Here is a 14856-nt window from a genome sequence, read left to right on the forward strand (position 1 = left end):
AAAGTTCAAGAAGTTATTTAACATGTTTTGGATTGTTCAATGACTTATTTGTTCCAAAAATTGTCCAATGACTTATTTGACATTTTTTGAAATGTCCAAGGACTTATTTAACATATTTTGGAATGTTCAAGGACTTATTTGTTCTAAAAAATTGTCCAATGACTTATTTAACATGTTTTGGAATGTCCAATGACTTATTTGTTCCAAAAAAAAGTTCAAGGACTTAATCATTCTAAACAAGAAAGTTCATTGGTTTTTATTATACTTTTCCCATAATCTTATCCGGTAAGTGATGACGATGACTCTTACCATGGTTAGCGCTTATCGGGTAAAATTTTGCATATGATACATTTTTGGTGGAATAATATCTTAATTGATAAGTAAATGATAATATTGAATTTTACCGGTAAATACTTATCCAGTAAACGTTTGACCAAGAAATCAGGTGGACTTTCTAAAGCCCAACCCAACATCTCCTACTCTGATTCCTAACCCAATAAGCTTAAGATTTATTTATATATGGTTTTGTTTTTTTAGAGTAAACTACAAATTTGGTACTTGTGATTTATCAAAACGTTCAGGTTTGGTCTTCTCTTTAATGGTTGTTACAAAATTCTGTTAAATGAAGAACAAATTCATCCTTCTATTATATTTTTGTCTTTTACCCAATGAAAAACCCACAGGTACGAGAATCATATAATTGATTTTGATTGGATAAAAGACAAATTTTTTAACAAAAAGACAAAAATATCTCCCATTTAACGGAGTATTTGAACTGTCGTTAGAGATAGGGACTAATTCTGAGCGTTTTTCAAACAATGCTTCTTATAATTTTGAATATATAAAAACAAAAAATGGTTTTTTCGACAAACCATTTATTTTAAGACTTGCAATGTCTCCAAGTATGTTACATAATATTAAAGATCTTTTTAGAAAATAACATTATAAAATCTTTTAAGTATTTATAATTTTATGTTACCTGTTATTACTGTATTACACAACTTCCAAAATATTATAACAAAATAAACTTTTGTAGTACAACTATTAGATGTTAATGTCAGTGTTCAAAAAGGCGTGCCATGGCGTGCGTCATGACACGATATGACGCAAGACACATATAAGGCTTAAAGCTTGATCTCATCATCACGTCACACGTCTTTTTGAACCTTGTGTCTAATGTGTTTTTAGTTCATTTGCTATCATTAGATTTGTATAAGCATTCCAAGACTCGTGATCACAAGAAAATAAGTTGTTTTTGTGAGACCTATGAGACCACTTTTTTATACTTGAAATTTTACAGCAAAACATTGTGAATGTAACATTCACAATGTTCTTTATGTGAAGATTCAATTTATTTTACCTTCATGGTGTTTTGTTTGTGAAGTTTCAAGTGTAAAGATATAGTCTTATGGATCTCGCAAAAAATAGGTTGGTGTCACATGAACCCAACTCAGTATTCCAATATACATTTACTAATAACTTCATATGTGTGTGTGTGTTTTATTATTAATGTGTCATTATAAATGGAATATACATATCAAATACAATATGTTATGTCTAGATGTACACTTAATGTAGCACTTTCTAATATTTTTAAATTAAATTTTATATCTACTAATAAAAAAAAGGGAAGATTTATTAAAATAACCAATTTTTAAGGTTGTTTTTATATTTTAGTCATATTCTCTCAAAGTTTGTTAAAATAGCTATAAGTTTTAAAACTCATGTTTGTAATTGTGGACCCGGCTAAAAAACAAATGTTTTTACACTTTCTATCTTTGTCTGCAAAAAAATTTACATTTTTCACCCAAGTCCATAAAAAATTTCATTTTTTACCTGGTCCGGAAATATTTAATATTGCAGACCTTAGGCTATTTTGATAAACCTTGTTAAAAAATTATTAAGAACTAAAACCAGTCGATAAAAATAGGCATTTTAATTAATTTCCTTAAAAAAAATATTTGTTCTAACATTTTTATCATATTTATGAGTACCTAAACTATATCAAAAACATACATACATGGTTTAAATGTGTATCATTTATTTCGACTGTTATTGTGGCAGAAAATATCATCCACCAAGGAATGTACGAAAACAACTTGTTTTTTAGTTTGAAAATATAAATCTTTTACTTTTAAATATTTGGATTCAAATTTAAAATATCGTAAATCATATATAAACTGCTTAAAAGTTAGAAATCATGAAAACCAATTTCATATATTATTTTATAGATGAAATATCATCTGTGAAAACCAGTTTCATAGATGAAACGCCATAGTTCATATGGGAAAACTGAACTCGTGAAAATAAAACAAGCATATTTAATGAGTTTGATTTAAAGTTATGATTCGTATTGTTTCACATGTCTTTGTTTTCGTGTATGCATATGAGTGTGTGTTTCGTGTATAAACATATATCTTTGTGGGGTTTTTCCACACACAATGAGTTTATTGACGTTTTATTTATAAAATAACACTATATGAATAATACTTGTTCACATGTTCCGTTCAATATAATCCCGCTAAAATTATTATTTCTTTTCAAATATTAGATAACTCGATTGAAGGTATTTAGTACAAATTATGTGAATTTGATTCGTTTTCTCGTTCAAACTTATTCGAATTCCGATCCAAACGACAAACCAAGAAATTCCGGTATCGACCCGTAAATGCATTTATTATACCATAAGTTATTTGGATAATTATACCAAAAAAATTAGATTTTTGTTTTATTTGTTCTAATAAGAGTAAACTACAAGCTTGGTCCCTGTGGTTTGTCATAAACAACATTTGTTCTTTCAGTTTCGAAATTACAAAATTGTCATTATGGCCTTTTGTAAAATGTCGGGATCTGATTCCTCCTCTAACAACAGCTAGAAATTCCGTTAAATGAGTGACATTTACGATTTTTTCTATCTTCCACTCAATCAAAATCAATTTTATGATGTTGGTTCCTGTGGTTTTTTGATTGGCTAAAAAACATAAAAAAACAACTTGCTTATCGGAAAATTTTAAAGAGATCAAATCTGGTCGTTTTTTAAAACTACGATAACTGTTTTATAATTTGTAAAAACGAAAAATATATATCTTTATTTTTAATAAACCACTTGGACCAAATTTGTAGTAAGGGGGTGTTTGGGATTGCTTATTTGAAACATATTATGATTTTCTATAAAAGCCCTTATCAACTTATTATTAGTTAAAAAAAATTAACTTCTTTAAAAACTCCTTATTATCGATTTGACACTAACATAAATTATTCATCCAAAAACTTAAAAATACTTATCATCGATGTCATATAACTAATTTATTTTCATAATCAATCTCAAACACGTCTACTACCAAATATGAATTAAATAGGCGTAAGACTGACGGAAAGGCGTGCCTGCCATCATTTTACAGAAAAAAGGAGTCAGCTTTCCCACACAACTAAAATTTAAAAGGCGAATAGAAAATCGCCGGTGAAAACAAGGAGAGAATATCGCCGGAGAAAACGCTCTCATCGGTGATCTCGTCATGAGTCTATATAAACCCTTACGCCACGTTGTACTTCATTTGATGCTTGTGCTTTTTGACTGATCTTTAGGGTTTATCAAAAGAATCTTTTTCTCTATTTGAATTGGTCATAGATATAGATAAATACTGCACTCAAAGAGCGGCGGTGGTGGAGGTTTTTGTAAATCGACGGTAGTATGACTGACCCACCGTCGGTGGATGCGAAGGAGAACAAGTTCTTAAAGGGTACCTTCGCCGTTGTCGGAATTATGTCTACTCTCGTTATTTATGGCGTCTTACAGGTAATTTTATTTTAACCAATATTACATGATTTGTGTTATTTGGGGGATTTGTTGTAAATTGAATCGAGTTGGTGAAGCTTAGAGATTGATTTTGTTTAGTTTCAAGTAAAAGCATCTGAACATACAGACATTGATTCGCTGACTAACTTTTGATATTTAGGATTTTGAATAGGGGTTTTTGATTTTTGTATGTAATAGCTGCAAGAAAATGGCTTGCATTGGCTGCATTTGAAGGTGCAAAAGGGGGTTTTATTTCATTTGATAATGTCTTGAAGGAAAGTAGTTTCTTTTTTCAAGGGGAGTGGGTGTAGGTGGAAGGATTCTGGATTTCTTGGCATCTTTCTTTTATAATTGTAATTTAGTTTACTTTATTTTTCTTTGTAGTTCTTTTTGCATCTTATAGAACTCCAAATGAACTAGAATTCTGAATTGATGAACCCCCTTTTTTTGCAAAAAGTTGATTACCGGCAACGGCACCATATAGAACCTTCCCCCAGGAGGCATTTCAGAGCTAACACAACGGCCAAAGTTAGCGGAGGGGTTCGTCTGAACTTCAACTTGTTGTGTATTTGAGCAAAGTCACTCCGCCCCTTTGCCAACTGAGCTACACACCCGAGGGGGAATGGTTGAAGCTCTTAGTCAGTTGTTTTAGAGAAAATGGTGTACAAACTGTAAAATGAAGCAGAGTTTATAGTTATGCTATGAAAATGCTATCTATGTCCCAATGTGGTTGGCCAAGCTATTTGAATTGGATTCCTAATGAAACTAAGAAAACAATAAACTAAACATACACATTGCTCAATCAATTGGAATTGTTGAATGTTTAGTATCTTATAGCATGACGACTAGAAGAATTACCAGCTGGATACCACTCTTAAATACCGGATGTTTTTGCTTTAAAAACATGGATATAGAACAGCATAGAATCCTTGTTGCTTTCTAGAAGTTTTTGATGTTCCATCCCTCTTGTTTTTTGTTTTTTTGGTGGTCTCTGGAAGCTTCTCTTGATTTATGGAGTTCTTTACTGTCCTCTTGGACTCTTTTGGCTGGGATCAATGCTCTTTTTTGCTATATACTGTGGTGATCAAGTTGGATGTGGACATTCTATTGCTTAATAGCTCATAATATGAGGTGACTTTAAGTAAGAGGGTCACAAATTTTTAGTCTTCTGAAATATGATTTGTGATTCAAGAAACAAGCCAAGTGTGGGTGATCTTTTTTCCATATAGTGACTTCGGACTACCCATTTGATTTCGATGATCTTTTATTTATTTGTAGAGATTCCCCGCATCATGATCACCTTCCCGTAACTGTTTTCTAACATGTATTCAACCAAACTGGCTTCACTAAGTAGTTATACTTGAAGGAGGAGCTCAAAGAAAACCTCTAGTAGCTTTAAGGGTGCGTTTGGTACGCGGGACAAGATGGGACATGACAGTATAAAAACTTGTCCCACATTTGGCGTAATATTAGACTGGGACAACATTAATGGGACAAAAATGCGTTTTTATTAAAATGAGGAAGATGGGACAAATTAAAACTCTAGACCCTTCGAGAATTCTTTCACTTTCACTGCCTGCCTCACTATCACCTGTGCTCAGTCCTGTCCAATCTCGTCTAGTTCCTCACTCTCGTCTGTTTGGAAAAGGCTATGAAACAGGTTTTTATTAGCTAAAAAATACAAGTAGTTCACTGGTGTATCCGACCAATTCATTTATGAGTTTCTTCAATTTCTAGCATTTGTTGTACTTTTCATTTTCTTTAGCAGGGGTCTGTTTTCTCCTTCTATCTTGTATATGACTCAAATTTTCATTTATAAGAGGTGCCTTTTTTGAAAGAATAAGTCACATATGTCTATGAATTCTGAGACCTAAGTATCCAACTTTATGGCGTTTTCCAAGTATCGGATGTCACTCAAAAGTTTAATGCATTCAAAGAGTCTACTTCATAGCATTCATCCAGTGACATACAATTTTCAATTACTACAAGATCGAAACGTGTATATACTTTATTGGCTGCTGATACCTTATGTTGAGAGTAGATTGCAGTGCGTTGATGTTCATGTTTCTACAGTTTTAGGGAACATCGAGGTTCATAACCTCTTTTTACGTGATGGCAAAACATGAGTAAAACAACTATTGAAATCAATTATATAAGGATGTTTGCCTCATATCCCTTTTGTTAGCCATCGTTTTATTTGTTTAACCATGTGTCTGTAACATAGTTCTATAGAATCGAAAAGAGGGCCAACTCAACTAGCAAATAGAGGCTAGACCCTGGGCTCCTTCCCATTGGTTGTTAGTTCAAGTCTCTTCAGGACCACTGGGGATTTTTCTGATAGTTATCTTCAGGGCCCCATGGGAATAGTCAAGGTGTGCACAAGCTGGCCCAGACACCCACGGTTACCAATTATTCTTTTGAAAAGATGATGGTTTACCCCTTGCGTGTCTATGTCTATTCGTGAATAAAAATGATGAATTTCTTTTAACCTGCAGGAGAAGATTATGAGAGTTCCTTATGGCCCAAACCACGAATTCTTCAAACATTCGTTATTTCTTGTTTTCTGTAACCGTATTACCACCTCTGCAGTATCTGCTGTTTTTTTACTGGTAAGGGATGTTTCGTTATTCAATTATTTGATCAGTAGAGATTAGCACAAAATCAATATCACAAAAGATCTATTATTTATTTCTATTGGCAGACGAGTAAAAAAGCCTTGGATCCTGTTGCTCCCATTTACAAGTACGGTGTTGTATCAATATCTAACATACTAACTACAACATGTCAATATGAGGTCAGATGTTCTTCTCAATCGTATTTCTACTTCGATCACCAACAATTCTTTTTTTTTTTTTTGCTTTGTATGTCTAAAATATTCTGCATATTAATATTCTTGTCTTATCTTCATATCTTCAGGCTCTTAAATATGTTAGCTTTCCTGTTCAGACCCTGGCTAAGTGTGCCAAAATGATACCAGTAATGGTAAGTTTGATAGTTGTTATTAATATTACCCTCCGAAAGAAAAGAAAATATTTTACAGATGAGTAGATGACCAGCGGGGGTTCAAGAGAGAACTTGAAAGAAAAGAACAAGGGACCCCTATCAACCGCTGGATCTAAAAAATCTAGCCTCATCTGTAATCGTGGACTTGGTTTTGGCAGAATGTAACCGTGCTATTATTCACAATCGTTGGATTAAAATAGATGGATGGTTCATATGGGTTCCGTTGGTCTCCTTTTCTTTAATTCTTATCTTCTTTTTGGTAACCGTGGGTGTTTTGGCTAGCTTGTACACATGTCGAATAATCCCATGGGGTCCGAAATAGATATGCACAAAACAGCCCGCAGATTGAAGCCCGGTTCTAGCAAGCTCAAAGCCCAGACTTATGCCAGTCCTAAAAGCCTGATCAGATCAAGTTTCTTTCAAAAGCCTGAAAAAGTCCGTGATCCTTTTTGCTCACTGAAATCGGGCTTGGGAGGCCCGGGCCCAGGCCCAAAAAAGATCAGGACTTGTGCATCTGTGGTCCGGAGAATAACAGCCAGGAAAATCCCCAGTGGCCCTAAGGCCTAACCTTTATGATTTCTCAGAGATTAGTTTTTACCAAAGTGATTTCTTACATGAATTTTTTTAGTGCAGATTTGGGGCACCCTAATTATGCAAAAGAAGTACAAGGGGCCAGACTATTTGCTGGCTTTACTAGTTACCCTTGGGTGTTCATTATTTATTCTATTTCCGGTAAATATTACGCCCTTACCCCTCTGCAATCAGTATAATTTCACTTCACATTCTGTTATAAACTCCGTAAACGTTTTTGATAGAAAATATAGTATTTTAGCACATAGTGATGAACGATGATGTTTTTTTATCGAGATTGATCTTTAATCCTAGAATTGTAATTAGGGCTGAAAACGAACCGAACGTTCAGCGAACCGTTCGGCGGGAAGTTCGTGAACAAATTTTTTTGTTCGTTAGTTAAACGAACGAACATGAACAAATTTTTTTGTTCGTTAGTTAAACGAACGAACATGAACAAGAGTCTCGTTCGTTCATTTATGTTCGTGAACGTTCGTTCATTACCGTTTGTTTATGTTCGTTTATATTCATTCGTTTATGTTTGTTTATATATTAAATTTAATATATAATCTTTTATTTATTTACTTTGAAATCAAATAATATTTATTTATGTTCGTTTAACTTGTTCGTCTAGCCTGTTCGTTTATGTTCGTTCGCTTACGTTCGTTTAGCATGTTAACAAACGAACATAAACGAACACGAACACACCTTATTTTTAAACGAACGAACACGAACACAAAGATTTCCGTTCGTTTACCGTTCGTGTTCGTTCGTTCGTTTGTTCGGTTAAGTTAAACGAACGAACATGAACAAGCCTCCGTTCGTGTTTGTTCGTTTCGTTTACAGCCCTAATTGTAATTGAACTTGCCCCTTCTGCTTTGCCATTTTTGGAAATCTTGGAGAATGTATGCTAATGAATTCTTTTGTTTCCAACCGTAGGGGGCAACGGAGTTAACTCCTTATCGCAATGGAAGGGAGAGTACGGTGTGGGGTGTCTCCTTGATGATTGGTTATCTAGGGTATTTTAACGTTACTCCCAACTAGTTAACGGGTCCTTGAGTTATATTATGCAATCGAGTATTATATTTTTTTAAGTGTGAAAATCAAGGTTGACGTACGAGAAAGGGATAGGAATGAAGATATAGGCTATGCAAGGCAAACTAGCTTATAAGCTAGATGATAATGTAAAATGACCTCAAATGACATGTTGAAAAATTAATGGGAAAAATACAAGGGGCATAATTGGAAAAAAGCCTTGAAACTCTACTTGAAGTAGCCTTTTAAAAAGCTAGCTTATTGATAAGCAAATGGGCTTTTCAATAAGCCTAAAAACATAAGCTAGCTTATGATTGCCAAACATGGTCATGGCTTGAATTAGAGATTCACAAAAAGCCAAACCCGAAGCCTGCCTAGGTTTGGCCTGAAAAAGCTTGGGCCTAGTGAGCCAAAGCCCGTTCTAGGCCAGGCCTGGCTTGAAAAAGCCCGGTTAAGCCTGAAAAAGCCCGTTAGAGGACCCTTTTTCAAACCCCAGAAGCTCCGCCCTTGGGCCTAAAAAAGCCTGGGCCTTTTTTCACCCACTGAAAATGGGTTTGGAAGGCTCGAGCCCAGGCCTGAAAAAGCCTGGACCTTGTGCATCTCTAGTTTGAAGGGTTGATCAAAGAATTTCTCATCCTAAAAGACTAGCAAAACTTTAATTGTTTTGTAAAATCTAAAGTTACATGAAATTCTAAACCAACATTACAACATAGAAGTTGTGGGTGCAAAAATATTCCTAAAATCTTGGTCGGTGCTAAAGAGGGTAAGGATAAATAACTAATAATAGTATTCTAAAATCACTCGTGATTAAAAACTGGACCTTTCTGCATTTCCTAGTTTTTATGACCTGAAGTCATCCGTTTTCCCTTGTGTAGGTTTTGTATTATAATATTTGTCGTTATCTTTGCATAACATATTAGTCTTCGGGTAACATTAGGATCGATTGGGCCAACTATACATTGACTTCTTGTTCTTATTTTTCAGATTTGATGGTTTCACTAGCACATTTCAGGATAAATTATTTAAAGGATATGATATGGGAATTTACAATCAGATTTTCTACACTACTCTCTGTTCTTGCATACTCAGCTTGACTGGTAAGTATCTTTTACTGGAAACTGATTACTCAGGTCTGAAAGTTGTAAAAATAGCATATGCACACTCGATATTTACTTTATGCTGTCAAAATAGGAAACAGTGGTCCCGTTTGGTTTGTAGGATTGAAATGGATTCGGAAGGATTTGTAATTGAATTCCGATCCACTCCCATGTTGATGTTGGGTTTGAAGGATTTCATGGATTTGAAATCCCGGGATTTCATTGAAATCCCATGGGATCCAAATCCCTCAAAAACCATTCCATCACGGGGTTTGGAATTGGATTCCATTCCAATCCCGTGTTTGGTTTAAAGGAAAGTCCGGAATTCAAATCCCACAAATATGAGATTTAAAAATCCCATGGGAGTAGTTGCTATTTCGTGGGATTTGTTTGTAATGATGTTCTACAATATTCTTAAAAACACTTGTTTTGTAATAATCAATTAATAGAAAGGTGATTTATTTATTTTAATAGTTTGATTAATATAAATTATTTATAAAGAATAGAATTCAATTCCATGCCGTTCCAAATCCCACAAACCAAAGATTTCAAATCCTTCCACGTCAAACCAAATGGGCCCTAATACACACATACATCAAGGAAATAGCCGCTCTACTCTTTCGGGTAGAAGTTAGGTCTGCGTGCATCTTATTCTCCCCGTACCCCACTCTAGGTGGGATACATTGGATCGTTTGGTAAATGAAACTTTATAAAAAAGTTTAAAATGGAAGTGTTTATGAAAAAAAAATTTAAATGAAAACAACGTTGTCACTTGATCTGGCTTCTATCCTTAGTCTGGACGAGATAACGGTCATTTTGGGAGCTTTAAATTAGGCAAGTAAACTATATAACTAGAGAATCATGAACTCTTGAATAACAAGCATAAAATAATTGAAGATTACTTGAAAAAGAAATAAGAAAAAGACTGTAGCCCAATGCCTGCCTAACGTGTTTTTACGTTTGGATTGTTCTTTTTCGGGAATTAATTGTGTTGTTTACGACATCATTTCAAATTATTTTTTCTTCTCTTGTTAGGTCTAATCTTGCAGGGCAATCTTCTCATGGCGATAGATTTTGTTTCTCGTCACAAAGATTGTTTCTTTGACATTGCATTGCTTTCAACTGTAAGTCATCTTTGCTGTCTTGTAACAGTAGAAATTTCGGATTTTAAAGACCATCTTTGCAACTTGTAATGAAACTTCTGTGTTGGTGTTTCAAATTAACAAAAAACCCGTAACAGATTCGAATTCTAAAAGCATTAGGTTTGATTTCTGAAGTCAACATGTGGAAATTTCTTGTGGTATTGGTTTTGTTCATCTCACAATATCTTATTTGTTCGATTGCAGGTTGCAACAGCCAGTCAATTCTTCATATCGTACACAATTCGCACATTCGGAGCTCTTACATTTGCCACGATAATGACCACTAGACAAGTAAACTGAACTTTTGATTATTTCCCCTTCTGGGGCATGTTCATTTGAGAACCATGCGTACCAATGAATATCTTGAATATTCTTGATATTCGTCATGAATATTCATGATGAATATTCATTATGAATTATGAACCAATGAGTATTCATAATATTCATTGGTTCTCACACTCCTCAAAATATTTATTGTTCTCAAATGAACTCCAGCTCTTGATTACATCATGTTCTTTTCTAAAACTTCATTTTGAATTTTCTAGTTAGTGAGCATCCTGCTATCGTGCGTTTGGTTTGGTCATCCCCTTAGCGTGGAACAATTCATTGGAGCTGTAAGCATCGATTTACATACTCTCTCTATCTCTCACTACAACGAAATCAAGTTCATATGACGATCAAACTGATAAACTGTTTTATAAGATTTAAGTTTATAGTTCAAATAATTGTGCGCCTTATGTTAAAGTGTTATAATAAGTTGATAGGATGCTTTTGAATGTTCTAGCAATTTTTTAGTCCAATTTTGAAATAAACCTCCTATTAGTCTTTTTATATGAGATTAGAAAAAGTGATATAAAAACAGGTTTAGTGATATAGAAAGTGGCTTAGTGACATAGAAAGTGGCTTATTCAGTAATCTCGTAGGGTGGAGCTTTATGCAGAAAGCCAAAAAATTTCTGAACTTTCCCCTCCCAATTAAAAAACAGGCACCTTCCATCTACGAAGAACCTTTCCAATCTATATAGACGGATTAATCCACACAATCAGCTTTATCCAGAAATGACTTAAATAGAAACCAACCAAACAGCCTCTACTCTTATAAAACAGTCTATTAAGGCATATGGCGGCCAATAAACCCGATTTTTGCTGTAGTTTCTCTTTCCGTTCAATAATCTCAAAACAAGTCTCCAAACATCTTTCTGCAGGTCATTGTCTTCGGATCTCTTTATGCGAGGGGTTTCTTGAAAAGCAAACCCGAGAAACCGTTACCTTCAATACACAAGTCAGATGAAGAAGTCATTGTTCCATTGAAGGTGACCGCGTAACACAGTGTTTTTTCCGTTAGGGTGTTGGTAAAAGATTATAGACACTCGTATCGTTGACGATTGACAGAATCCGCGGCTTGGATCTTTTGCAAATATTACAAATGGAAGACTGTTTTTTTCTTAATTGGAGCATATAGATTTTAAGTTCAGCCTCTGGTTATTATCTGTTCAAGTAGTAGATATGGAATTTGAGGCTTGAAAAGGTGTTTATTATTTTTAACTCTTTCACCTTGTCATTTTTAAGTAGGTGATCAAATATAGTTCCTTTAATTGCCAAAAAAAAGGTGTTCCTTTTTTAAGTTTGGATCATGGATATATTCTCGTTTAGTTGTTTAAAAAGTGTAATAATTACACAATCCGTGCACAATGAATTTATTTTGGGTACTTGTTGGAGTGCTCTTAGGATCTGCTTCAAGTTAATTTAAACCGGACCCAATTTATAATCGATTGTGTAACCGGTTAGTCCAACCAAAACCCAAATCGAGTGTAACCGATCGGTTAATCAAAACTCGAATTAAGTGTAAATATGATATGGAACGCAGGAAAAGTTCATCAAACCTAAATAGTTGAAAAACTCTCTACTTTATAACCTACTTATGATGATATGTATTAGTGATTTGTTTTGACTATTATATTATGTAGATATTAAAATTTAGTAATATTTTAATGTCATTTTTTACCATTTTAAATTTGTCGACTAATTTATCAAACATAATTAATTTATGAGAAAAGTTAAAAAAAACTTTCTCATTTCAAATGATTTAGTTTCTAAATTATTCTTTTAAATAGAAAAACTATTAAACTTTCTCATTTGAGCGATTAAATCTTTGAATTATTTTTTTAATAAAAAACCATTAAACTTTCACATTTTGAATGATTAAAACTCTAATTTGAAAAAAAAAACATAATAAACTTCTACGAGTCGGTTAATGTAACTTTTTTTTTAGGTTAAAAGGATGTAAGTAACCAATTTTTAAAAGTGTGATGGTTTATTTATTAAAAAAATATTTGAAAAAGTTTTAACGGTTTTTCATTCAAAAATAGAAAGTTTAATGTTTTTTTATTCAAAATAATAGTTTAGGAATTAAGCATTCAAAATGAAAAAGTTTAATAATTCAAAAGAAAAGTTTATAAATTAAACCATTTAAAATAAGAAAGTTTGTCAGATTTTTTTTTCTTAATTTATGTATAAGATTTCAACTAACAGCTAACTATAAGGGGCTGCTTGGTTCGTTGGAATCTAATAGAATTGAAATGGTCAATTCTGTTGACCAAATTCCATCCCTATGTTTGGTTACCCATTGAATGGAATTGAATTTCAAAGATTCCTTCGTTTATGAATTTCACCATTCCCTTACAAAACAGATGGAATTGAAATCCAATTAAAAATGACAAAAATGTCCTCGTTGCATCTATAAACTATAGCACTACTCTTTCCTTCTTCATTGAACGAACACCGATTTCTTCCTCATCGATCGAGCTGCAAGTAATTTTTTCTCCATCTCTCATTGTACAATTTGTTCCTTATGTTTCTCCATCAATCGACTTCTTCCTCTGGACTGGACTGTTCTGCTTCATCGATTTTGTTACTGTTTCTGCTTCCTATGGACAGTTACTGCTTCATCAACTTTCTTCATCTGGACTGTCTTCATCGATCGAAGATGAGGGTTACAATTTGGACTGGTTCATCCGTCAACTCCTTAAGATTTTGCCACTATATTTAGATCGACTTCTTCCTTCTCCATTTTTGTTCTTGATGTAGATGTGGGTTTATGATCTAGACTGTGTTATGATGGGGGAAGAAGAAGGAAAAAAGGGATGTTGCGATGTTCCGATTTTTACCTCAAAGAAAGGGTATTTTTGTCCCTTCATCATTCCATTACAATTCTGTTGCAAACCAAACAAACTAATTCTAATTCATTAGACAAATTATATTTCATATGGAACGAGGACCTTAAACCCCATCCCTGACCCCAATCTTTGTCCCCGTCCTCCTTGGAGATATAATTACATACTCATCCCTATCCCTAATGGGGAGTCGGGTTTTTTTTTCTTGTTTACATGAGGTATTTTAATTCAAATGTGTTGAATACTGTACTCGATCTAAAATGGTCCATATGATTAAATCTCATATGTTTCTAGAATTTTGCTTTATGAAGAATCAAATATTCAAATGTGAACAAAATCATAACATCATGCGTAATTGTTTGATCAAACACTTTCAGCTTTCCATGTTTTCTATCTAAAAGAAATAGGACAAGTAAAAAAATGTATATAAGAAGAGAGTTGGGTTCCTAATAATAAGAAGAGTTAAGTTAAGGGGTGTAAGTAGGGATCTCCACCCATGGATGCACATTATGATGAGATGCACCGAGCTGAGTTTGAGATTTAAAGGTGATCACGGGTCCATATCTCTTCTTATGCTTCTCCTTCTCAGATGATCATTCGCCTATAAGAAGATGTTGGTCCCGTAAGGGTCTACAAGAATAGAAACAGTTTGTAGAAGGGGGGGGGGATGAATACAAACACAGTATTTTCAAATTAAAAATATATATTGATAGAGAAGATCAATACAGATTTTACAAGATTGTTTGCGGAAAGATAAGGTAAAGAAAACCTATCTAAACAATCTTTGGATACACACAGATCTTTAGCAAATACAAGAAAAGAGATTGATAAAAGGAAGATCCTTTACTTAAGCTAGAAGATGCTTGAAGTAAGAATAGGATAACAGAGAGATGTGCGCACTCTGTATGGAGAAGAAACACTTCTATTTATACCCAGTGCATTAAATGAACATTTAATGCAAAATGGTAGGTTTAGAGTGTGTGTCAAGCCTTAAGAGGAAGGCTTGTCCTTTGCTACAGTGAATAGTACAAAAGCACTATT

General features: G+C 33.7%; 1 protein-coding gene across 1 annotated transcript; it reads left to right on the forward strand.

Annotated features, from left to right (window-relative positions):
* Window positions 1-3378: 3378 nt before the first annotated feature.
* Window positions 3379-12242, forward strand: LOC112512590 (UDP-galactose/UDP-glucose transporter 5). The gene is made up of 11 exons (XM_025118638.1): window positions 3379-3796; window positions 6292-6405; window positions 6498-6590; window positions 6713-6778; window positions 7433-7531; window positions 8309-8388; window positions 9389-9501; window positions 10537-10625; window positions 10848-10934; window positions 11189-11257; window positions 11848-12242. The coding sequence occupies exons 1-11, from the start codon at window positions 3692-3694 to the stop codon at window positions 11965-11967; spliced, it is 1035 nt and encodes a 344-aa protein (XP_024974406.1). The 5' UTR covers window positions 3379-3691; the 3' UTR covers window positions 11968-12242.
* The last annotated feature ends 2614 nt before the right edge of the window (window positions 12243-14856 follow it).

The sequence above is a fragment of the Cynara cardunculus genome, assembly GCF_001531365.2.
Source record: "Cynara cardunculus var. scolymus isolate 2C chromosome LG 5, CcrdV1, whole genome shotgun sequence".
Classification (NCBI taxonomy): Eukaryota; Viridiplantae; Streptophyta; class Magnoliopsida; order Asterales; family Asteraceae; genus Cynara; species Cynara cardunculus.